The sequence below is a fragment of the Leptonychotes weddellii genome, chromosome X, assembly GCF_054177405.1.
Source record: "Leptonychotes weddellii isolate Sample4059 chromosome X, ASM5417740v2, whole genome shotgun sequence".
Lineage (NCBI taxonomy): Eukaryota > Metazoa > Chordata > Mammalia > Carnivora > Phocidae > Leptonychotes > Leptonychotes weddellii.
In genome coordinates, this window is record NC_138385.1 from 25,994,666 (window position 1) to 26,020,389 (window position 25,724).

At 47.9% G+C, this 25,724-nt stretch overlaps 1 protein-coding gene across 1 annotated transcript in view; it reads left to right on the forward strand.

Moving 5' to 3' along the window:
• KIAA1210 (KIAA1210 ortholog) overlaps window positions 1–25,724 on the forward strand; it is a 44,701-nt gene that overhangs the window by 13,085 nt on the left and 5,892 nt on the right. The window contains exons 5-8 of the mRNA XM_081809311.1: window positions 2,489–2,635; window positions 15,569–15,772; window positions 18,551–18,659; window positions 20,643–25,040. Coding sequence (XP_081665437.1) covers window positions 2,489–2,635; window positions 15,569–15,772; window positions 18,551–18,659; window positions 20,643–25,040 — 4,858 coding nt within the window. The remainder of the gene's footprint in view (window positions 1–2,488; window positions 2,636–15,568; window positions 15,773–18,550; window positions 18,660–20,642; window positions 25,041–25,724) is intronic.

The following is a 25,724-nucleotide window of genomic DNA, read 5'->3' on the forward strand; positions in this document are numbered from 1 at the left end:
AAAAGGTCACTGGGGCTTACTGGTGACACGTCTGTTTAAGACCCCAAATCTCTCACTCTGGTTTCTGTACCATGTGTGAAAGTTCTGCTGGCTACATTAACCGTTGAGGGTAGACAAGCAAACACTGAGTTTGTCAGCAGCGGGTCCGATCTTATGGTTATAAAGCAGGCCCTAGGTCAGCGGACTCTTGCCCTCTTGCACCACAGCAGGAAAAGTCACTTCTAATCCTCAGTTTTGAACACCAACACCGGCTTTTGCTTGTCTCCACAGCGACACTCCCTTGCCACCCAGTGGCAAAAACCCAGATGTACACGACCAAGTGCTACAGGGTGATTTCTCACATGCAGAAAGGGGAAACCTGGGTGGGAGCGATGGGGTGTCTGGGTGATGGACATGGGGAGGGTATGGGCTATGGTGAGCACTGTGAATTGTGTAAGACTGATGAATCACAAACCTGTACCTCTGAAACAAATAATACATTATATGTTAATAAAAAATAAAGCACTATTAAAAAAAAAAAAAGAAAGGAAGGAAGGGGAAACCTGGGTCCTGGAAGTCTCCCTCTCTCCCTCTTCTCTTAGTCCCAGCAACAGAGAGACTCTCAGAGCAGACATGCCATTGCTCTAGAAGGATGATTTGACGGGGGGAGGGGGTTGAAAATTAAAGGTAAAGATTCTAGGGGCATTTCCTCTTGCAATGAAGGGGGTGGATAGGGAAAGCCATGATAGCCCAAGACAAGTTTTCTTAAATGGCTGGTTTGGGCCCACTCCTCACATCTTTGGCCTGCTCCCGTGGGTCCCTCTTCTGAGAAACAGGGCTGAAGACAGGGTGGGGTGTTAACCGAACCCGAGCCATCAACCACCAGATCGATCTTTGCATGGGAGACTTCCCTTAAGTGCCAAGGTCACAACCCTCAATGACAGAGTGGTTGATAGCATCAAGTCGAGGGTCCTGACCCCCCCCCCCCTCCCCGGGCTACATAGATGCTGAGCAAGTAGGGAAATGGCCAATGGCTGGGTTCCTTGAAGGGGCAGGATCCGTAATGGATCATGTGACATTCCGAGCAACTGGGAGATTGTGGGAGAGGAACCTCCGGTGTATCGTTCTTTTAGAAATACCAAGACTGAACTGGTGTTTTATTCCCTGCCAGATTTTCACCTGCTGTCTTATCTGAAGTGTTAGGAATGTGGGCGCCTAGATTACTCTCCAAGACATTTCATGTCCTTTTTGTTTGAGGACAAATAGATAAGAGGTACTGGCAGATTGTGAACATCTTCTTGTGGAAACAAATTGAATTCAGTAATTTAAGAAACTGCAAAGGCTGCAAAGCAGTTTTCTTACTGCTCACAGACCTGACTCTCCCTCTGCGGCCCTTCTTAAGGAAGGAGGCACACCCTCTCTTCTGGTTGTTGCCTTTAAACTCCCTGAGCTTGAGTATGGGACATCCCCTCTTCCTGGCTCTTACAGTTAGGAGACAGGAGTGCGCAGTGGTTAAGAACATGGGCTCTAAAGGCAAGCAGACCTTTCAAATGCTTGTTTGGCCACCGTGAGAATGAGGGCCAGTCACGTCATCTCTCAGACCTGGTTTTCCCCATCGGGAAAGAGCAGGTGCTTCAAAGAATTGTTGCACGTTTAGAATGAAAGGCATCTATGAAGAACACTCCCTGCCTGGCAGGGAGAAAGATCTCAAATCAATAACTTAACTACCTAACCCTTCACCTGAAGGAACTAGAAAAAGAAGAGCAAACTAAACCCAAAGCTAGCAAAAGGAAGGAAATGATACAGATTAAAGCAGAGTAAAGCCCTCAGTAAAAGTTAGTTGTCATTATTGTTATTAGAATCGGGCTTGGGGCTGGTGAAGCAACGAGACTTCTTCTCAAGAGCCCCCAATGGGGCCTGCTAGTAATAAGGGGGCACCTTAGACACTAGCCAGGAGTTCTCCAGGGGCAGAACCTTGGACAAATCCTCCTCAGGGCCCCTTGTCTTTGGCTTTGAGAGTTTGAAGGCCATCTGTCCTGAACAGGAGACAGAGTTAAGATCTGATCCAGACAATTCCTGAAATGATAGGAGCAAGGATTATAGTTTGGATGCCAAGCCTAGATCTTAACCCCAAAACTCAACCTCCACAAGAACCAGACTTCCAAAGACAGGGCCAAAATCAAAACAAAGATCAGACTCAAAGAAGATTTATAGTTAGCATCAGTAGAGAGAGAACACCAGAATTCTGGTTTTGATCAAACAAGCAGTTCGAAGTTTCTGTCTTTGGGGATTGGCAAAAGTGTGCCACGACCCAGAGCGTGGCCCAAGGCTATTGGTCTTTGGTTTGCATAGGTACCGGAAGTGAAGAGAGGGAGGAAGGAAATCTTTTCTTGGCTTGTTTTTTCACTTTGGGGTCTTAGTCTTTCAACCATTAAGCAACAAGAGAACGCCAGTAATTTGGAGGAAAGCACACAAGTTTTAACTTTTTTCCTACTCTCCTCCTTGGCAGCTCCCCTCACTGCACCCACGCCACTCCAGCAGCAGCCCCTCTCTTCTCCAGTCTGACACAATCTCTGCTGACCTTGAAGAAATCTCTGTGGACGAGGAGTCCCCACAGAAGAAAACTTTACCACTCAAGGTCGTGACACTGAAGAAGGTGAGTGTTAGCCCCATCCGAAGTGGTAGGTTTGGTTGGGGGACACAGGTCAGAGGCATAATCTCTTGCACTCTCTTCTGCTGTAGCTTAGCACTAGGGGGCCGTTTGGGGAAGAAGCAGCCATTTTTGACTTTTGATTTGCCTGGTGGTTTACATTTTCTGTCCAATTCTACAAATAATTAGCACTTTAGTTTATAAGCAATGGAAGATGGTATTTCAGAAAACAATAAGAGTTTGCCGATGTTTTCAGTTATTTGGGGAAGAAAACAATGGAGATTTTTATGGAAGTAAAGCCTCTATGTTTTCGAAAGCCAAAATCTCAAAGGTTAGGGCATGTAGTATTGTTTGGTAGACACACACCCGTATGAAAAATCATTTGACACATGAGAGGGCATGCATGTGCATTTCGGACATCTAGGTTTGTCAACCAAATAATATCCATCAACAACTGAAAAATTAGTAGATTGTGCCCATATCAATACTTCCATTCTCAACCTAATGTGTGGTTAATTTAATTGGTTGTTGTTGAACTTGAAAGGACTTTTAAAGGTTTTATTTATCTATCTATCTATCTATCTATCTATCTATCTATCTATCTATCTATCTATCTACTTATTTATGAGAGAGAGAGCAGAGGGGCAGAGGGGGAGGGAGCAGGACAAGCAGACTCTATGCTGAGCGCAACCCAGGGCTCAATCCCACCTGAGCTGAAACCTGAAGTCAGATGCTCAACCAGCTGAGCGCCCCCCCCAGGCACCCCAAACTTGAAAGGACTTTTAAAGTGAAGTAGAGTTTAGAACAATTAACCTTGGGAACTAAAAAGTAAACAGAAAGGTAATTGATAATGAAGATAATTGGCGAGTCAGCACAAAACTGTTTTGATGTTAAAAGATCCTATGGAGGGAAGCAGCCTTCAGTTAGATGAGTCAACAACAACAAAAAAAGCAATCAAGTTAGGAACAAACTTAAAGCACAGGCAGGTGGTAGATGGATATGGATGCTCACTGATTTATGGATTTAGACTATATGTATTTTCTGCAGAATACCACTAAATCAGACAAATTAGTCTGAATTGGTAGAAGGATTGAATTGATAACATTTTTACTGTGATAAAATAACACATAACGAAATTTATCATGTTACAGTGTACAATTCAGTGGCATTAAGTACACTCACAATGCAATGCAACCATCACCACTATCTAGTTCCCGAATAGTTTTGGTTCCCCCGAACAGAAGCCCCATATTTATCAGGCAGTCACTCATCATTCCTCCCTCCTCTCAGCCCCTGGCAACCACCAATCTGCTTTCTGCCTCTGGATTTGCCCATTCTGGATACTTCATATAAACTTAATCATACAGTATATGGCCTCTTGCATATAGCTTCTTTCACTTAGTACAGTTTTTTTGAGGTTCATCCATGTTGTAGTATTTCAATCCTTTTTGTGGCTGAACAATACTCCATTGTATGGATATACTATGTTTTGTTTAGCTATTCATCCACTGATGGACATTTGGGTCCTATCTACCTATTGGCTATTGTGCATAATGCTGCTCTGAACATTCATATACAGTTTCTGTTTGAACACTTGTTTTCAAGTCTTTTGCATGCATACCTAAGAGCGGAATTGCTGGAGTATATGGTAATTCCATATTTAACTTTTTGAGGAACCACCAAACTGTTTTCCCCAGCAGCTACCCCACTTTACATTCCCCCCTGCTTAGGTATAAGTGTTCTGATTATCTCCAAATGCTAGTCAACACTTGTTATATTCCATTTTTTTTAAAAAAATAGTCATTCTAGTGGCTGTGAAGTGGTATCTCATTGTGGTCTTGATTTGCATTTCCCTAGTGGCTAACGCTGTTAAGCATCTTTTCATATGCTTATTGGCCATTTGTTTATCTTTGGAGAAAGGTCTATTCAAGTCCTTTGCCCATTTTTAATTGTGTTGTTTGGTTTTTTGTTGTTGAATTATGAGTTCTTTACATATTCTGGATACTAGACCCTTTTCAGATATATGATTTGCAAATACTTTGCCCATTCTGTGAGTTGTCTTTTAATTCTTTCAAAAGAATAACATTTAAAAAAATATTTTAATTTTGATGAAATCCAATTTATTGATATTTTTTTCTTTTGGTACTTGTACTTTTGGTGTCGTATCAAAGAGACCATTGCCCACTCTAAGATCATGAAAATTTACCCCTATGTTTTCTTCTAAAAGTTTTAGCTCTTATATTTAGGTCTTTGATCCATTTTGAGTTCTTTTGTATATATGGTGTGAGAGAGGGTTTAACTTCATTCTCTTGCACGTGGCTATCCAGTTGTCCCAGCACCATTTGTTGAAAAGACTATTGTTTCCTCCGTTTAATGTTCTCGGCACACTTGTTGCAAATCAGTTAACCACAGATGAATGGATTTATTTTTGGACTTTCAATTTTATTCCATTGATCTGTATGTCTCTGCTTATGTCAGTACCAACTGTCTTGATTACTGTAGCTTTGTAGTAAGTTTCAAAATCAGGAAGTGAGAATCCTCCTATTCTGTTCCTTTTTTTCTTTAAGATCGTTTAGGCTTTTTGGGGTCCCTTGCAATTCCATATCAGTTTTACAATAAGTTTTTCCATATCGTCTAAAGAGCACATTGGGAGCGGTGCCTGGGTGACTCAGTGGGTTAAGCGTCTGACTTCGGCTCAGGTCATGATCTCGGGGTCCTGGGATTGAGCCCCACATCGGGTTCCCTGCTCAGTGGGGAGTCTGCTTCTCCCTCTGCCCCTCCCCCAGCTCATGTGCACTCTCTCTCTCTCAAATAAGTAAATAAAATCTTTAAAATTTAAAAAAAAAAAAGCACATTGGGATTTTGATAGGGATTGCATTGAATTTTTAGATCACTTTGGGGAGTATCACCATCTTAACATTAAGTCTTCCAATTCCATGAACACGGGATGTCTTCATTTATTTAGGTCTTTAATTTCTTTCAGTGATGTTTTGTAGTTTATAGTGTACAAGTCTCACACCGCTTTGGTTAAACTTATTTCTAAGTATTTTTTTTCTTTTTGATGTCATTGTGAATGGAAGAGTTTTCCTAATTACCTTTTTAGATTGCTCATGCCCAGTGTATAGAAGTTCAACTGATTTTTGTTTGTTGATCCTGTATCTTTTAATTTTGATTAATTCACTTATTAGCTCTCCTAGATTTATGGGGATTCTTTAGAATTTCATTTTTTGTTAATCTTTTAATTTCTTTTCTTCATATTATGTCTTTTTCATTGACTTCTCTGTATAAATTCACTTGGTATTTTCTTTTGCTTTTATGAGAACACAAAATCTATCTGGGAATTTTTTCCCCAAACATTGTAATTTTCAGTTCTAGGAATTTCTATCTGGTTCCTTTTTTATAGTTTCCATTGCTCTTTGAAATTCCCCACCTGACTATCCATTATAATTATATTGACTACAACTATATATACATATACACACACACATATATAATTTTCTATATATGAGATCATGTCATTTGTATATAGAGATAGTTTTACTTCTTCCTTTCCAGTTTGCATGCTTTTTGTTTCTTTTCCTTGCCTAATTGCCTAGCACTTCCAGTAGAATGTTGAATAAAAGTGCAAAGAGCGAACATCCCTGTCTTATTCTTGATCTTAGGGGGAAAGATTTCAGTCTTTCACCATTGAGTATGATGTTAGCTATGGATTTTTCACAAATGCTTTCTATCCCTAGTTTGTTAGGTGTTTTTAGCATGAAAAGGTATTGGATTTTGTCATATGCTTTTCTGCATCAATTGGGATGATCATGTTATTTTTTTCCTTCATTTTATTAATATGGTATATTATATTGAGTGATTTTCATATGCAAACCTCCTTGCAATCCTGGGGTAAAACCAAACTCGTCATGCTATACAATTGCCTTAATATGTTGTTGGATTTGGTTCGCTAGCATTTTTGCATGTGTTTTTATGAGGGATATAGGTCTACAGTGTCCTTTTCTCATGATATCTTTATCTGGCTTTGGAATCATGGCAATGCTGGACTCGCAAAATCAGGGTGTTCCCTCTTCCATTGTTTTTGAAGTATTTGTTAAGGATCGGTGTGGATTATTCCTTAAAAGTTTGGTAGAATTCATCAGTGAGGCCATCTGGTCCTGATCTTTTTTGTTGTTTTTGTTGGGAAGTTTTGATTACTGATTCAATCTCTTTACTTGTTATAGGTGAATTCAGATTTTCTATTTCTTCTTGGGTCAATTTTGATAATTTCGGTGTGTCTAGGAATGTATCCCTTTCCTCTAGGTTATCTAATTTGTTGATATACAAATGTATAGTATTGTCTTATAATTCTTTTTATTTCTTTAAGGTCAGTAGTGATTGTCCCCTTTCACTTCTGATTTTAGTAATTTGTGTCTTCTCTCTTTTTGCCATAGTAAATCCAGCTAAAGATTGGTCAATTTTGTTTTACTTTTCAAGGAACCCACTTTTGGTTTCATTGATTTTCTCTGTTGTTTCTCTATTCCCTATTTTGTTATCTCTGCCTTAATCTTTATTATTTCCTTCCTTTTGCTAGCTTTGGGTTTAGTCTTCTCCTTCTGGTTCTTTACAGTGGAGAGTTAGGTTATTAATTTGTGATCTTTCTTCTTTGTTAACGTAAGCGTGTATATCTATACATTTCCAAGGACTGCCTTTACTGTATCACATACATTTTTTTATGTTGTGTTTTAGTTTTTATTCATGTCAAAGTATTTTCTAACTTTCCTTTTGATTTCTTCTTTGATCCATTGTTTGCTTATGGCTGTGTTGTTTAATTTCCACCTATTTGTGAATTTTCCAGCTTTCCTTCTGTTACTGATTGCTGGTTTCAATCCATTGTAGTTAGAGAAGATGCTTTGTATGATTTCCATCTTTTAAAATTTATTAAGACTTATTTTGTGGCCTCACATATGGTCTATCCAGAAGAATGTTCCATGTGTACTTCAGAAGAATATGTGTTATGCTCTTGCTGTACAGAATGTTCTATATATATATATACACACCTGTTAGGTTTACTTGGTTTATAGTATTGTTTCAAGTCCTCTATTTCCTTATTGATCTTCTGTCTAGTTGCTTATTTACTTTGCAAATGGGGTGTTGAAGTCTGTAACTACTATTGTAGGACTATTTCTCCTTTCAATTCTGTCCATTTTTCTTCATGTATTTGGGGGGGACTGTCTGGGGTGTATATGCTTATGATTGTTCTTTCTTTCTGATGGATTGACCCTTTTATCAATGTATTAGGTCCATATTGATCTTCTATAACAATTTTGAGTTAAAGTCTATTTTATCTGATATTGGTGTAGCCACCTGGCTCTTTTGGTTACTATTTCCTTTGAATATCTTTTATCATCCTTTCGCTTTCAACTTATTTGTGTCTTTGGATTTAAAGTGAGTCTTTTGTATACAGCATATAAAGAGATCATATTTCTTAAATCCATCTTGCCAAATTTTTGCCTTTTGATTCGAGAATTTATTTACACTCGTAGTTTACATTCATAGTAATCACTAATAAGGAAGCACTTACTGCTGCCATTTTGCTCTTTTTTTCCCTGCCTATCTTATATCTTTTTTTGTTCCTCAGTTTCTCCACTGCTACCTTCTTTTGGATTTAATTGTTTTGTCTTAGTGTACCCATTTTCTTTTTTTTTTTAAGATTTTACTTATTTATTTGAGAGAGAGGCAAAGAGAGCACAGCGGGGGGAGGGGCAGAAGGAGAGGGAGAAGCAGGCTCCCCACCGAGCAGGGAGCCCAATGCGGGACTCGATCCCAGGACCCTGAGATCATGACCTGAGCCGAAGGCAGACGCTTCACCGACTGAGCCACCCAGGCGCCCCAGTGTACCCATTTTCATTCCCTTCTTATTTCCTTCTCTCTATATTTTTAAATTCTTTTCTTAGTATTTACCTTGGGGGGGTTACAATTTTAAAAATTAGGTAACATTTGAAGACATAGCGTTTTTTCTTTCTGTTAATTTGAGTAGGCTAACTATGTATTTTATAGGTCAATAAATAGAAATAAATTATTTATAGTCAACATTTCCAAGCATCAGTCTAAACATTTGCCCTGCTTGAATGTAACAAACTTTCTATTAGTAAGTTCAAGTATTCAGTCAGGTTACTTGCAGTAGGTTAAATGTTGGGCTGCCCGGCAGAAAGTATCATCTTGGGCGGTGGGGTCAAACCCCGCCCACCCCCTGGCGTGAGCGTTTCTTAGCTGTCTCTGCCATGCTTCCTGGTTCATTAGTTCACTGTGGTGAACACGAAGAGGGCAGCAACGGCGGCATCCCGAGAAGCAGCTGTAATCACCATCCCAACCAGATGTGCCGGCCTGGATGCTGTTCTAAGCTTCCCATAAATTATGACCCTCAAGTAGTTTATCCCCAGAGGCTTTCCCACAAAGCCAGCTCCAACTGCCTTCTCGCTGAGGATCAACTAGGGAGCTAGGCGGAAAACCATATCATCCAAGTAGGGAAGTCAGAATGAAAGATAGCTGAGTCTCTGGGTGGAGGCGGGGGCTGTCTTTCCTAGCGGGCTGTTTTATTTTTCTCTCTAAGCTGCTGCCCCCTGCTGGTGGCAGAAGGAAACACGTTCTCTTTCAAGGACCCCAAGACCCGTAATAACTAAAATGGCAAAAAGTAGCGATAAAGGGAGAATTTTTTTTGAAGATTTTATTTATTTATTTGACACAGAGAGACACAGCGAGAGAGGGAACACAAGCAGGGGGAGTGGGAGAGGTAGAAGCAGGCTTCCCGCCGAGCAGGGAGCCGGATGTGGGGCTCGATGCGGGGCTCGATGCGGGGCTCGATCCCAGAACTCTAGGATCATGACCCGAACCAAAGGCAGACACTTAACGACTGAGCCACCCAGGCGCCCCGAGAGAAAATTTTAAAAAGACACAGAAGACCTTTTACCCTAGGCTCGCTTTTTCCTTCAAACTCCTGGGGGCAGAATAGGAAGGATTGCTGGAGGCCTTGCTGTCTCCGCCTATTCCTTCCACATTTCCCTGAGCGAAGAGTTGAGTTGCTTTTCCCGTTTGAGTTTTGGTTTAGCAAAACTTGCTGTTTCTTCCCCGAGTGATCTTCATCTGGGGGCCTCCCAGCCCTCTGTCCCAGTTCAGGGGCTTCTGTTCTTTGAGCACAGGCCAGAATGGCAATGAGGATGAACAGGTATCTCCGCAGAGTCTATGTGACGTGAGCCACTGTGACTCTCCGCTCGACCTCAGCTCTAACCGCAACAGAGAGACGCAAGCCCAGGGCTCCCTCAGCAGGCAGTCTGCCTTAGCAGGGCCTGACTCACCCACCCCACGGACCATCTTTAGCCCACCCTTGGACCAGAGGATCCTCCTACTTAGCACTCCCCTGACTGACCCTCCCACTTTCCCAACCCGGCCCATCCTCATCTGTATTCCCTTATGAGTCGGTAGAATATTTTTCTTCAATATTGCTCTTCATGGGGAAAAAGAATTGTGTGGAAAAGAAGCCATGCATATGCAGCCCAGTCGGTTTTCACTCTTGAGAAAGGGGTGTATCAGCTACTTAGGTGCTTAAAATTTGAGCTGATGAAACACCTGGCCTTTTGTCCCACTGCAGGATAAATGTCGTTATTGAACATGGTGGGGGTTAAGCAGTTGCCAGTTATTCCATCGTATTGGCTACTGGAGAGCTCACTTAGATGGCTGCAAGGCTGCCTCCTTGTCATGTCTCTCTTGCTTTACTCCTGATGGCCTACTCCATAATTCACCATTATTATTTACAAATCAGTCTCTGAAGCCCCGTGGGATTATTTTTAGCTCTCCGATACAGCAAAGGAGAGCATAATGCCCCCATCGCCACTGTTTCATAGAAATTTGTAGCTTACGAAGTGATTTTGCACGTAGAGGTGCATTTGATTGTCTCAGGAACTCTGTAAGATAGATGGAGAAGATAGCATTATTCCTGTTTTAGGTGGAAAAAATAAAACAAACAGGTCCAGAGAGCTGAAATGACTTGGCCAAGGCTACAGAGCCAATCAGAGACAGAGCTGGGATTCAAACCCAAGAGTCCTGCCTAAAGTCACACGGCTCTTCACCGAACCATGTGGACCCCAGCAGCTCTCTCAGTTTGTACAACCAATACCCACGACAGCAACAGCTGCTCACACTTCCTGAGACTTTCTTCTGTGAAAGGCACTTCCCCTGGATTGTTGAATTCCACCCTTACAACAGCACACTGAATTGTATATTATTATTATCCCTTTTAGAGACGATGTTTTAGAGACACAGAGATATGTTTTAGAGACATAGAAACTGAGGCTCAAAGAGGCCAGGTAACTTGTCCCAGGTCAAACGGCTAATAAATGGCATGACTAGGACCTCAAATTCAGGCCTATTCAATTCCAAAGTTCATGTCCTTCCTTCTCCATACTAGTTAAGAACTTGAAGAGATGGCCAGAGGAAGGGGGGGGGGCTGCAGGGAATATGTGAAAGTCCACCTCCCAGAACTTTCTGGTTGGCAAAATGGCGGCCACAACAGCTCTTATGAAACGGAGATTCCGAGTGAAACAGCAGTTGTACGGGAATTCTCAGGAATGGGCACAGAAGCCCAATGACACACCCGGGAAATGAAAATCCTAATGGCCAATATCGGGTCTCCTACCCTGTGTCCGTGCATCTTGGTAGAGAAGCGTCCGCTGAGGACCACCATTCCCATCAAGAGCTGCTCCTCTTTCTGGAGAGCTTTCTATGGCGACTTGCGTTTGGAGCCTTTGGCTGAATGGCTCACACGGAACGCAGCTCTCCAACGTCCCAGTGTCAAAACCTCCCCGGCAGGCTCAGAGGGAGCTTTGCCCCAGGGTGACAGCTTTTGGGGCCCAACGCTTGATGAAATCTGGGCCGGTCATGCCCTTATTTAAGACGTTAACAGTGGGGGTCCTCCTTTGTTCCAAGAATCACCGAAAGTGCTCTCTAGCCTCCCTCAAGTGTTTCTTATCAAGACTTAAAAGAAAAGGGGGAGACCCTAGCATCATAAAACAGACAAAGAAACCATCAGAAAGATGACCAAAAGGGTGGATTATTGACTGAACTATTTTGCACTGGGTCTAGAAACTTGACAGAAGGGAAAGAGGGGAGCTAAAATGTGTTTTAATTTTCCAAAGAGCAGCCCTTATCTGAATTAACACAAAGGGGTATCCAGCACCACTACCAACCAGTGCTGAAGGATCCCTTCCTCTGGCCCAAGGCCTGACCCAGGTTCCTTCCCCAGGAAGATTCTGGGTTAGTAGGCACCAGGCCTGGCACCGCTCCTGGATGTTGAGGCAAAAGGAGCTCATTTAACTCTAGCTGTTAATCAGAAGCTGTCTGTGCTAACTCCCCTCTAAAACAAAGGAGAAGGAATGAAAACATCTTGTCCTTCCTTAATAATATGCACACTGGGTAGCGAGAGGGTGTGTTGGCTCTCAGAGTGCAGGAAGGGAGGGAAGGGGTTGCATGAGGGGAAGGAAAAGTAGAGAAAGGAGCCCCATTTCCTTCACTTGATTTTCTTTCAGAAACCTGCCAGGAAGGGATTAGGCTTGCCTTCCCTGGGTAGCTCATAAAATCCTCTGGTTGGCTCCTGCGGTAACTTTTCTAGGTTTCTCTTAACCAACATGGCTGAAGGAAAAGGTAGGGCCCAAAGAAGGGGCCCCACCTCCCAGAGGGAATCCAGATATTACTGGTTCCTGCTCTGAGGCAACTGGTGGGGTTATTTCGGGTTTTGCTGTGCTTCTGTTTGAAAATGAGAGCCTTTCTTGTCACACCAGAGAGTTAGGAATGATTCACAACCAGGAAGACTCACTTGGAGAGCCTGTTGAGCCTATCGTCAGGCCCCTCCCCTGATAGTCTTATTCATCAGGTCTTGGTGTGTCCTTTAAAATATATTTTTTTCAACACTCCAGGTGATTCGGATGTTGGGGGCGTGGGGGAATCCCAGACCATACTTTCAGAAACACTGCCCAGAGTTCCAGAGGGTTTATTTGAATCATTTATTTAATGAACTGTTTATTTAATTCACTTCTGAGTTTAAGGGAAATTGTAAAATACACACACACTATATGCCCATACGACATACTCTAACCTCAACAACAGAGATCCCCTTAGGACTGTTTCATGTGGCGATAATGCTTGATGGCTTTGCTCTCTTATTTTTAGCCCCCTTTCGAAGATAGCTGTGGGTCTGTGTTGAGATCTGATACCCAGAGATTCCTTACCGAGAGTCCATCAAGCACGGGGAGACTAGTGGCTATTGTTAAGTTTGATGGACTCTTGCCTTAGACTGTGGCTGGGAGCAGCTAAGCTCTCTCCTGCCCACGCTCAGTCTGCCATTTGCCAGAATTTTGCTGAGCCTGATTTCTTTGTTTTGCTATAGAGCGACTTTCACTGAACAGCACTTTTGTCTATAGCGTTTACACTACAAGGTTTAGGATGCCAATCAAAGTGAACAATTTTTTAAATTCATTGTGCCTTTGCTTGTTGTCTAGGCATCACAAGTTTGTTTTCATAGAAAGCCAGTTGCATGGGGCCCCTTTAGGGTTTCTGGATCCACAGACCTCCTTGACTCTTTCCATTTACCTTTGGGTGGAGCTAGTGAGGTTTCAGAAAGAGTAACTAAGATGATACAGAGAACCGAGGAGCTTTCTCTGGCAATTTCTCAGAAAGGCAACATCTGGTGGAAACTTTTAACATAATCAATTCACCAGTTCTGCAAACATTTATTAAGCAACTACTATGTACCAGCTCGGTTTTAGGTGTTAGGGATGCTGTAGTAAATAAAACAAATGAAAACACTTCTTCATGGAGTTTATAGTTGCCGTGGGGGATATGGACAATAAGCAAGATCAATAAGCAAAATACACAAGATATTAGTGGTAAAAAGTGCCAAGGAGGAAGAAAACAACACAGGGAAGGGGATGATGATGTGTCAGGGTGGAGGGATGAAATTGTGACTGGGTTAGCCAGGGAAGGTGTCAGCGAGAAGGTGGCTTGTGTATGGAGACCTGAAGGAAGTGAGAGAGGCAGCCAGATGAACATGGGGGAAGAGCATGCCCGGCAGAAGGAACAGCAAGTGCAGATGCCCCAAGGGAAGGGCACGCACGCAATGTCTGAGGTACAGCAAACCAGCAGTGTGCCTGGAGCAGAACGCGGGGAGACAGATCATGTGAGGTTAGCGGGAGTATAGACGTTGTCACCTAGTCCCCAAATACCAGAACCGTAAGACCTCCCTGCAGCATGAGCACGTTTCAGAAGAACAAAATAAGAGACCTTACTCTGTACACTGAGTATTAAATGAACAATTCCTACAGATAACCCAAGCAAATATACAGTGCCCGGAAGAGGTGTTCTATAAATTCACGGATGAGAGTTGCATCAAGAAGTTAGAACAGGCGTGGGGGCCACTCCTAATTTTACGTGACTGACCCCACCAAAGATAACTAGCATTCCTTCCCCTTTTTCCTAGAATCACAAACAGAACAGTCACCTGGATGTCTCATTGGCCTGACCCATTAGCACCAGGCATTGGAATCACAGGCCCTAAAAGGACCATATTTGGAACCAAGATAGTAGCTAAGATTATCACCGGACAGTGGTGGGGAGGTATGGAGAGATGTGAAAGCTGCAGGTACGGACGCGGCCCCTGGTGCTGTGGAAAGCTAGTTTGGAAAGAGCTAGTGCGTGAACAGAGAGGGAGATTGTCCACCTGCTAAACTGTATCCTTCGCCATTGGTGTCCAGGAGAGAGGTGGCTCATCACCTGGCCTTCAAAGGGGCTCTCCTGACACAAATATTGGGAGCTTCCGAGGAGTGGGAGGTGCTCTGGCGTGTGTCTTTGAGGTGTAGAGAATGCTATGTCAAGATGCCCAGAGGAGACCGGTTTGAAGCTCCCACAGAGGAACTGAGCTGGGAGCCCCGGGACCAGATAGTTGGGAGAGGTGGAGGCCAGGCATAATGAGGACAAGGTGACAGGCTCCATCCCCACCTCCTTGGGGGTGGGGCACCCAGTTCCCCAGAGTCCTCCCATCAGCCTGGCTACCTTGAACAGTAAATGGAAATAAAGTTAGTGTGCCGTTTATACAAATGCAGCTTTTTTTTAAAAAAAATTCAATTAGCCAACACATAGTACATCATTAGTTGCAGATGTAGAGTTCAGTAATTCCTTGGTTGCATATCACACCCAGGGCTCGTCACATGCAAACGCAGCTTACAGACAAGCCCTCTTCCAGCCTGATTTTCTCCCCTCCACCCGGCCCTCCTGTGGAGAAACCCCACAGCCCTGACAGGCTTTTCTGACCGAGACTGTGCCTCTCACCCCAGTGGACCCCTCCTGTTAATTAAAAGGGGGTAAGGGACAAGAGAAAATGCAAATCCTCTATCCTTGTAAACTCCATTAAATGGTTGGGTTCCTGTCCTGAGGGCAAAGGGGAGCCCCTGAATCCTTTCTAAGCAGGGGAGCAACCTGAATTTCCTCTTTCTCGTTTTCACCTACAAGGAACCCAGCGGAAGTATGCACCTTGCCTCTAAGGAGCCTATTGACCAGAAGGGTCAGTATTGCTGGAGGACAAGGGACAGTAGTTCATGAAGGACTTCTTCTTCACTTAATTTTTTAAAACATTCTTATTTATTTATTTGTCAGAGAGCGAGAGAGCACAAGCAGGGAGAGCGGCAGGCAGAGGGAGAAGCAGACTCCCTGCTGAGTGAAGAGCCCGATGCGGGGCTCGATCCCAAGGACCCCGGGATCATGACCTGAGCCGAAGGCAGACGCTTAACCGACTGAGCCACCCAGGCGTCCCAAGGATTGCTTCTTTAGGAGTGCTTCAGCTAGAGAAGCTTCCAGCTTTCAGGACCAGTGACAGCATAGGGAGTTGACCCATTCCTTTTCTCCCCCTCTCTTCAGAGCTCCTTTGAGCCCTCACCTGGACCCATCCGCTCACAGTCCTTGACCACTTTTGCCATGATTGCCTTTCCCGGCAGCACTCACCTGCCCATGAGTTTCAACACCCCAGCCACCACCAAGGACTGTTTGGATTCCTCAGCTGCTCGGCACAAGATGGCTTTAAACCCCCGGAAACAAAAGAAGAAAAAAACCCCTCAAATCACTGTAAGTCCTTCAAGAGGCCTGGGAATAAACTCCCATATAATAAGAGATGAGTTCCAACCTTCACAAACTGCTCCTAGGGGAGTGGTATGGTTTGAGGGATCTATGCCCTAAGTAAGGATGGTAAAGTCAAGGGCACTGTCCCAAGCTTGACACCAACCACCACCACCCCCACCCCACCCCCTGCCAAGAGAGGTGAGCAAACTTGCATCTAGTGGGTGGGATATCCTATCCACGTGGAATTTACACAAAAGGGACTGAAGAAAGCAGAAACAGTGACCTAAACCCCAGGAACTGCTTCTTGGCTTGGCATCTAGGAATTCACTCAGCCCTCTTTGTAGAGGATATTCAACCGTGGCCCAGATCAGGTTTCTTTTAATTATTAATCAGGTAAGACCCGTGAGCTACAAATTGTAGCACTGTTCAACTCCTTTGGAGGCCAGGCTTCCAGCAACTCCAAGCATTCAGAACTCAGCTATTAATACCCCCAGAGATCTCTCAGTGTCTCATAGATAGCCCAAAGTTGTGTCACGTGATTTTCTAGCAGACAGAGCTACATTGAGGCAGGCCAGTTATGTTAAAAACATGGCCACCAGACTGGGAGATCTGGCAACAAAGAGACGTGACCATTGATAGCAGAGAAAGATGGCAGAAATGATCTGGGACCATTTAGTAGAGGGATCCAGAACCTTGCCCACCTCAGTAAATCCCTCAGGGCCACACCCTATCTCGGTCCAGTGTAATAGATCGTGTTCATTATTTATCCAAGCCATCAAGAAAAGTTTACCTGTATTTCCTGATATCTGTTTAAGAAGATAGGGAAGTAATGCCTTTGGGAAAGATTTTTACTAAAAGGTAAAAGATGTTGGTGTTTAATTTTAATTTACTAAAAGATGTTGGTGTTTCAAAAGATGTGTCAGTTAGCTGGAAGATTTCACTTTGGTCAAACACCCAATTCCTCAGTGCCGCTGGGCTATAAGTAAAGGGTTGTAGTCAGAGCTGGAAGACACTAAAAGATTTTATTACATGGGAGTTTATTCCCAGGCCTCTTGAAGGACTTACAACCATTTTATAGGAAAGGACATTAAAGCACAAATAGTTGCCTAAGGTCACACACCCTGATGGTAGCAGAGCTGGGGCCAGAACCCGGTCTTGACTTCCAACCCCATACTCTTTTCACCCCACCATGTTGCATCGAGCTCAGACACCTCAGTTTAGCTTTAAAAAGACAACAAGGGGCGCCTTGGTGGCTCAGTCGGTTAGGCGTCCGACTCTTGATTTTGGCTCACGTTCAGATCTCGGGGTCATGAAATTGAGCCCCGCATCGGGCTCTGTGCTCAGCAGGGCGTTTGCTTGGGGTTCTCTCCCTCTCCATCTGCCCCTCCCCTACTCTGTGTGCTCTCTTTCTCTCTCTATAAAAAAACAAAAAAGAAAGAACAAAATACGAGTTGAAAGAACAGTCAGCAGGACAGCAGGTCCAGGAGGGGGCCCTCTGGTGGCCCTGAGAGGATCGCCTTGGTCGGTTGTCAAGCAGAAGGTGACCCATTACTATGCACTAAACCCTATATATGCATTATCACCTGGATGCCTCACCACGAACCTGGGAGATGGGGAATGTTGGCTAAGGGAAAGGTAGTATGAGCCTCTGACTCTCTTCCTTCTGCATAGCCTAATTAAGAAAAGGCCTGGGCAGGGCGCCTGGGTGGCTCAGTCGGTGAAGCGTCTGCCTTCGGCTCAGGTCATGATCTCAGGGTCCTGGGATCGAGCCCCGCATCGGGCTCCCTGCTCCGTGGGTAGCCTGCTTCTCCCTCGCCCTCTGCCCCTCCCCTGGCTCATGCTGTCTCTCTCTCTGTAGCTCTCTGTCTCAAATGAATAAATAATAATCTTTAAAAAAAAAAAAAAAGAAGAAGAAGAAGAAAAGGCCTGGGCATCACTCTCTCAGAAGGTCAGGACCTCTTCTTCCATGTGACTCTCTCGACACATGGGTGAATATTGAAAGGGTCCAGGACCATGTTTGACACAAAGGCTGCTGGCACTTGCTCCTTGCTTTGGAGTTTCTTAGGTACCCCCTCACCCCTGATTTAGAGGTGTGGGCATAGAGCTGTAGAGATCGATGTGGGCATAGAGATGTAGAGAACAACCTGGCCAAGCTCACACGGTGAGTAAATGCTGGAGCAGAGATTTGAACCCAGGCCGGTCTCACCTCATTCACTCAAAAATGAATTCCTTTGCGCTGAGTGTGTTTGCACGGGCACTTTGAGTGGGAGTGGAACGAGTAGGACATTTGTCTTCAGACGCATGTCACAGAGGCTCACACAGAGCAGCTTCCGGCCGCTGTTCGGTGCAGCGTCACTCAGACGTTTCCAGAGCTGCCCCGTAATCATCCGTAAACCTTGTTTATAGTAAACCAATTTCAACCCTTTCAGCGTGAAGGCCGAACCCTTCATCATCCTCTCTCTTCTTTCCCAGCAAAACCCCAATCTTCTTTCTTCTTTGGAGCCGGAAAGACCTAATTCATGCTTTCACTAAATTCTCTGAAAAGGGAATTTTACCAACAGGTAAAATAATGATCGCTTCCAGTGGGTAAAATGATCAGCAAGGGGATGAATGCCATTGGAAATCATTTCTGTGGTTAATGGTATTGTTATGTTCCCAGCAGAGCCCTTTGAAGATAAAGGACTTTTTTTTTTTTTTTTCCTGATGTCATCTCCTTCGGCAACCACTCAGGGGTGGGTGGGAAGAAGCACTTTCCGTCTGAAGCTCTTTTTTTCCGTCTTTCAGGAGAAAGCAAAGCAAGAGGAGCCCACCCTTCTAGTGGTTTCTGGAGAAGAGAAGAGTACAACCAAACCAAAAGAAGCTGACAAAAAGAAGCTGAAAAAAGACAGTGCAGGTTGGCACATCCTCACCCTCATTCAGAAACATGTATGATGGGCTTAATTGCTGTGTGAGAGGAGCTATAGAATATGATTTACCTAGGCTGCTGTTTGTCCCTGGTACCCTCTGAGAGCTTTCAGTTTAAGATGCATATCAAAGGGGTCCAGCTTCCTCCATCTAAACTGCCCGACTCATACCATTGCCACGTGTGTGGGATCAAGGTAAAAGATTATGCCTGGATCGCTATTTTGTCGAAATGAATTTCCAACCAGAGAGGTGTGTAGCTCTTGCTTGTTTGTAAGCTTGTTTAATCCTCTCTAAGGCTAAGGTATATCTGAGGGTGGCCAATGAGTCCCCCTTCAGTGTCCCCTGAACACCAGAACCAGACAATAATAACAGAATTAGCTCACAACTAGTTTTTTAAGGTTGCTCTTCTCTTCCAGTAGAGAGAAAAAGGTCTTATGATAACAGTGAGACCAGTTCCCCTATCCACAGGCGAAGTGGGCTTGGGCAGCTGTAGACACATGTCCTTGGCAGCCAACACCTACCAAATCCCCCAAACCACAAATACCACTGGGGTGAAAATCTGGGTGTGTGTATGTGTGTGTGTGTGTGTGCATGGGGATGTTGGTTCCAGCTGATGGCAACCTAATTTCAAGCAATACTTGATAAAACAAAATTCCAGTTCCACAGTTAAGTTGAGCAGTTATTTCATATTTTTTTTGCCACAAAGGATTTCACATGTGGGTTCAAAAAAAGGATATCCCTAAACACATTTTTCCATGGAAACTCACAAAACCACAAAACTGTCCTGAAACACACACACACACACACACACACACACAGAATAAAACGAAATGAAATTTAAATTTTTCTTTTTAATCTTCTTCTCTTATTGTTTTTAATAGCTGTCCCTTTTACACACAGAGGATAGAACAGATCTGGTGTCCGTGGGGGCAGATACTTGGGTTTTTCATAAATGGGAGTGGTTTGGAGTACAGCCAGCTACGCCCATTGCCCTGTCGCTGGATAGGAAACCACTAGATGGAGGTCGGGGATGCACTGGATGATGAGGCAGAGAAGGCAGCGGTCCTTCCCCCCTGGGGGGTGGGGAGTGGTGATCAAACTGAGTCCCTCAGCAAAAGTACTAGAGAAGAGAGGGGCACTCTGTGTCACCGCTGCCTTGCATTTGACCTGAAGGCTGTATGGACTTATGTCATTGTTAAGGCTTTCCAAGAATTGCTTTGCTTGTATATTACATCAGATTCGTTTAATACAAGAGAGTAAAAAGCAAAAGAAAAAGGGGCCACAATCTTACCTCCCAGATAACCCCCCCGTTGACACCTTTCTAAAAAGTAAAACAATGCCCGCACACGATGTGAAAATTAAATAGAATCAAGTAAAAAATATAAATACTAATTAGAAAGTAAAATTCCCCTTTGTCCGGCCCCAGTCAGTTTCCTAAAGGGTAATCGTTGTTACAGGTTCAAAAACGGCCTTTTTTTTTTTTTTTTAAGATTTTTATTTATTTATTTGACACAGAGAGCGACAGCGAGAGAGGGAACACAAGCAGGGGGAGTGAGAGAGGGAGAAGCAGGCTTCCCACCGAGCAGGGAGCCCGATGCGGGGCTCGATCCCAGGACCCTGGGATCATGACCTGAGCCGGAGGCAGACGCTTAACGACTGAGCCACCAATCGCCCCTCAAAACGGCCTTTTAACGTGTCTCACGGCTAACGGTGGACCAGACTACTGATTTGCTGTCAATGAGCCGACCTTGTAATCGGTTCGTAAAATTGGGATTACACTTGGATTTAAACATTTCCAACTGCAGAGGCTAATAGTGACCAAGTCGCCAGCTCTCTTCTGAATAGTTGCTTCGTTATACCGAGGAAGTCAGTAGTGAATAGGTACCCACGGGGCTCCGGGGCAGAATCCTCTTATTTTAGGAAGTTCGAGGCATGCATATTTTTTTCTTTTCCTTATTTCTGTTGGGTACAGGTGTCTCAAGCCTGAAGCAGAGCAAGAGAACTGAAATTTCTGATAAGACAGCAGACCAGGCTGCAGGAGCGGACGCTGCGGGGAGTCAGAGCTCCCCATTGTCAGCGGCGCACGGAAGACATCTCCCCAAAAAAGGATCAAGTGCTTGGGGATTGAGTGAGTGTGCGCCCACAGGAGGAAGCCTTAAGCAGTCCATTCGAGGGCTTGGCCTAGCTGAGAGGGCTGGGTCCCCGCCTGCCGAGAAGCCTGCCACAGAGTGTCTTCTCTGGAACCTGTCTCTGGAGCGCCAAGTCAGGGAGCCGCCCACCACTCCGCAGGCAGAACGCGCTGCCCCTCAGGAGCTGCTTCCAGATCAAGATGGCAAGGGAAAGAGAAAGGCTGGGGCAGATGTGGACGCTGGAAAAGGCCCGGCGTCCCAAGCTGTACCCGAAGACACGGCACAGTCCGTGGTCGGTGGCCCGTCGCCGTGCCATGAAGATGGGGCCTCCGGAGGCCAGCGGCCAGAAGCCAGAGCTGCTCGTTCATCTGCGGCGGAAGGCCCTTCTCCAACCCCGGACGATGTCCTCTTCTCAGGGGCCATGGGGGCTCAAGTGTTCACGGATCCTTCTCAGATGCAGTCTGAAGGGGAAGACGCGTTCAGCTTTGACGTGCAAGCGAGCAACTTGAAAATGGCGTCAGTGCAAGATACCCCCGCTGTCTGCAGAGAGAAGTCTCCCGGAAACGTCCTCCCGGCCTTCGCCGCGAGCATTTCAGGTCCGGCAAGTGCTTTGGCCGAGGGAGGCAGGTGTGCGGAGAGGCTGCCTTCCAGAAGCCTCGCCTGGGCGGCTGAAGAAGCGTCCTCGGAGCCAGAGGGTGCTTCCGAGGAGGAGAGCGGTTCGGGGCAGCAGCTGCTTCCCAGGCCTTCTTTCCAGTCCCTGGGGAAGCCTGCCGATGAGCGACAAGTCTTCACCGAGTCGCAAAGCTCGGCCGCGCGAGCGAGCGGCCCTGAGCTGCAGCTGGCTGCGAGCTACTCTCCGCGGGCCTTCCGGAAGCCGGCGGCGGGAGCAGCGTCCTCGGATCCCCCGAGTGCGTCGGCGGAGGAGAGCGGGGCGCAGCGGCTGCTGGCTCCCACACACCCCTCCCAGGCCTTGGGGAAGCCTGACGGTGACCAAGAGGCCACAGGCTCAAAAAGTTCTGGGGGCTCGGGCAGTTCTGACGAGCGGCTGACGCCCACCTGTGCCGCGCAGGCCTTGCAGGGGCCCGAGGACAAAGGCCGCACAGACCCCCACGGGCACGTGGAGAAGAAGCACAACAGTGCGGGCGCCTGGAGCAGCTCCGAGGAGGACGTGCCTCCCAGGCCCCCTTCCCAGGCCTCCGGGCAGCCCGCAGACCAACAGCACGGCGCCTCGGCTGCGAAGCACCTCCCCGAGGAGTGGGGGGTGTCCGTGGGGCGGCTCGCTCTGGCCTTTTCGAGGCCGATTCTTCAGCAGCAAGCGTCCTCGGGGTCGGCGAGGCCCCCGGGCCCTCCCCGGAGCAGCCCCGCGGAGCCAGCGCCCGCCCGGCAGCCCGTCCAGTCCTGGCGGAGCCCTCAGGCCGAGCAGCAGGGCCCCGCGGGCCCCGCGGGCCCCGCCGTGCGGTGGGCCATTGCTCTGGAGCCGCCGCCGCCGCCCAGAATCTCGTCTAAGCGCCTTCTGAGGCCTCGGCCTGAGCAAGCCGTCTGCAAAGGTCCAGAAATGGCTGCCGCCGTCGGGGTGACTTCCGTGGACCTGCTGCTGCTGCTGCCGCCGCTGCCGCCGCCGCCCCCGAGACCGCATTCTCGGCCGCCGCTGGACCCCATCGCCGAGCAGGCGACCCGGGAGGACCCCGAGTCCCCGGCTGTGGAGGGGAGCATTTCGGTGGAGCTGCCGCCGCCCCGCCAGGCGGTCGTGAGACCCGTCATTGAGCAGCAAGGGTGCCTGGGTGCCGAAGGCGCTGTGGTCGAAAAGAACGTCCCTGGGCAGCCGCCGCCGCTGCCCGGATATCATGCTCAGCTCCCGACGCGCCCTCTGGTCCCGCCACCGGCCTCTGCCAGTCCCGAAAGCCCGGCAGCTTCTGCGGAGCCTCTGCCTCTCAAAGTGCTTGCCCAGGCCTCGATGAAGCCCGGAGTGGAACCGAATGTGTCCTCGGGTCTGGAGGGCGCCGCCGCGGAGAAGGTCATTTCAGTGGAGCTGCCGCTCCCCCCAGATTCTGCTGCGTCCTTGACAAATCCTAAGGCCCCGCAAGCATCCGAGACGGCTGTCGGGGAGGGCCCGTCCGTGGAGCCACCGCCCAGAGGCCCCTCCCAGCCCTCGGTGAGGCCGAAAGTCCAGCCGCAGCCCCGCCCGCTGGCCGCGGTGGGCGCTTCGGCTGCCACCGCCCGGCCCGCCCTGGGTCCCGCCCTGGGTCCCGCCCTGGGTCCCGCCCTGGGTCCCGCCCTGGGTCCCGCCCTCGGCCCCGCCCTGGGTCCCGCCCCCGGCCCCGCCCTGGGTCCCGCCCTCGGCCCCGCCCTGGCGCCGGGCCCGGCGTCCCCCAGAAGCGTCTACCAGTCCTGGCTGAGCTCCTCAGGCGAGCGCGAGGGCTCTGTGAGTGCCCAGAGCGCTGCTCTGGAGTGGGGCATTTCTCTGGAGCCGCTGCCCCCGCCGCCCCCGCCGCCCCCGCCGCCCCCGCCGCCCCCGCTGCCTCCCAGAAAGCCTTCTCAGAACCCGAGGAGGCAGGGAGGGGAGCGAGCAGCCTCCCGGCGGTCGGCGAGCGCTCCTCCAGGATGGGACGCTCCTCCAGCCCCGGGCGCTCCCGCCGCCGCCGCCGCCGCCGCCGCCGCGCGGAAGCCTCCCAGATGCGCTTTCCAGTCCCGGGGGAACACAAAAGCCAAGCAGCCCGTCTCCGAGGCTCTAGAGGGCGCCGAGGCCCTGAGGATCATGACTATGGAGCAGCGGCACTCTCTCCGAAGGTCTTCTCAGGCCCTGAGCGCAGCAGTGGTCAAGCCCCCGGCCTCCGCAGCTCCAGAAAGGGCTGCCACCCAGGGGGGTGCTTCTGCAGAGCCGCTGCCTTCCAGGCAGCCTTCCCAGTCCCCTGGGAGATGCAAAGGGCAGCAAGTGTCGTCCAGCTGTGAGAGCGCTCCTGCCGAGGTGGCCGTGTCTGGGAAGCCAGTGCCTTCCACGTATCCTACCCAGGTGTCATCCAGGTCCAAGGTTCAGGAGATGTCCTCCCGTCTAGAGAATACCGCTGCCGAAGGAGGCTGGGCTAAGAAACCGCCGGTGCCCAGGCATCCTTCCCAGTCGTTTGTGAAGTTTATGGCAGAACAAGTCTTTTCCGAGAGCCCTGCCGGTCCTCCATCTGCGAATCAACTTTCCAAAGCTCTGTTGAGGTCTAAAGTCCAGTACCCAGCTTTCTCGAGCCCAAAGGATGCCAGTACCGAGGGAGGCATCTCGTCGAAGCTGCTGCCGACAGCACGCCCTTTACAGCCCCCGGGGGGCCCTGAAGGCCCCAGAGCAGTTCTCCCACATTCAGAGAGTGCCCCCGCGAAGCCCAAGCGGAGCAGTTCCAAGGAGCCGCTGCCCCCGGGACACCTGTCCCCGGCACCGGCGAGCTTCACAAAGCTCGCGTCCCGGCAAGTCTCCTCTCTGCTCTCTCGGGGCTCTCCTGAAATACAGAAGCGCTCTGAAGAATGGCTGCCTTCCAGAGGCCTTCCCCAGGCCAAGGAGCGGGCCGAATTGCAGCCCCAGCTTTTCTCCCCAGGCCCTGCCAGTGCCCCTGCAGGTTGGAGCAGGTCTGAGGAGTGCTGGCCTCCGCAGCCTGGACACACTCCCCAGGCACCGGCCGAGCCCGAATGTCCGCCCCAGGTCCGGCCGGGTTCCATGATGGCTGCCGCTGAGGGCCCTCTCTCTGAGAGCCGCCCCGCCAGCCGGGCCCCACCAAGAGGCCCGGCTTCTCTAAGCAAGACCAAGAAACATCGCCAAGGCCCTGAAGACCTCATTAAGAATAGCCTGCCTCCCGCTACCAAACCCATGAAGCTCAGCATGGCTCCTACCAGGCAGGCATCCACTGGTGGGGGCACTTACTCCAAGGGGGAAGGTCTCGAGAGCGGCCATCAAAGTAACATCCATGCAGACGAATCCACCAGTGGGTCTGGTGTTGAAACCCTTTTTGGAGTTCGCCTGAGAAAAGTCCCTTCCTTGAAGCACAAGAGTGAGAAACAAGATGACCTTACTGAGCTTTCTTCGCTCTCCTTGGGCCCGGTTTCATCTTCCACATGTAAAGAACATCGAATCAGAAGAAGCGTTTCCCAGGGGCTCCTGGGCAGCGCAGAGAACCCCGCCACAGCATCTGACGTGGCGGAGAAGCAATGGAGCAGGCCCAAATCCGAAAGCATGGCCAAGAAGCAACCTGTTTACAAGGTCCCAGGTGAGACTTCCTCTTTCCAGAGGGCAAGGAGGTACCAGGTGGAGGGAAGAACTAGAAATCAAAGTCTTGAATGGGGCAGGAAGTCTGCTCCAGCCTTGCCTGCTGAGTTGTTGCTTTGATAGGGCTGGCTTGTGGATTTTAGGAGCAGGATGATGCCCCATTCTGGCTTAATGGATCTGGAGATGGTTAATTTTGAGGCTTCCCTGTCCCAGGGACATCCATCCATCCACATTCTGTGATGGACACACGACCATCTGCCTATTCCTTCTGCACACCTTCCCTTTGGATGGAATTTTATACCTTTCTCAAAATACTTCGACACATATGCTCCCCACCCTCCTCCCACGACATCATGTGGGTTTTAAAAGCCAGCTCATTAGTAGAGCACTACGTTCAGACTCGCAGCTTGAAATCTTAATTTACTGTAAATGCTTATACTTCCAAAGCTGCTTCCCACACCTGAAATGTCTAAGAATCCAGAGCTAGGTGATCTTTTGAGCACCGATCTCTCTCAAAGCCTTTGTACCTTCACCCTGACCAACCCTGGTCTTCACGCCTAGAACCACACCTGTGTAACCACGCACTTGCACGAGGGAATATGTAATGTCGATATAAGATACTCCTTGGACTTCAAGGAATGCCATCAGTAGCCTGAGCCTCTGGCTTCCTGGGAGTTTTCCCAGC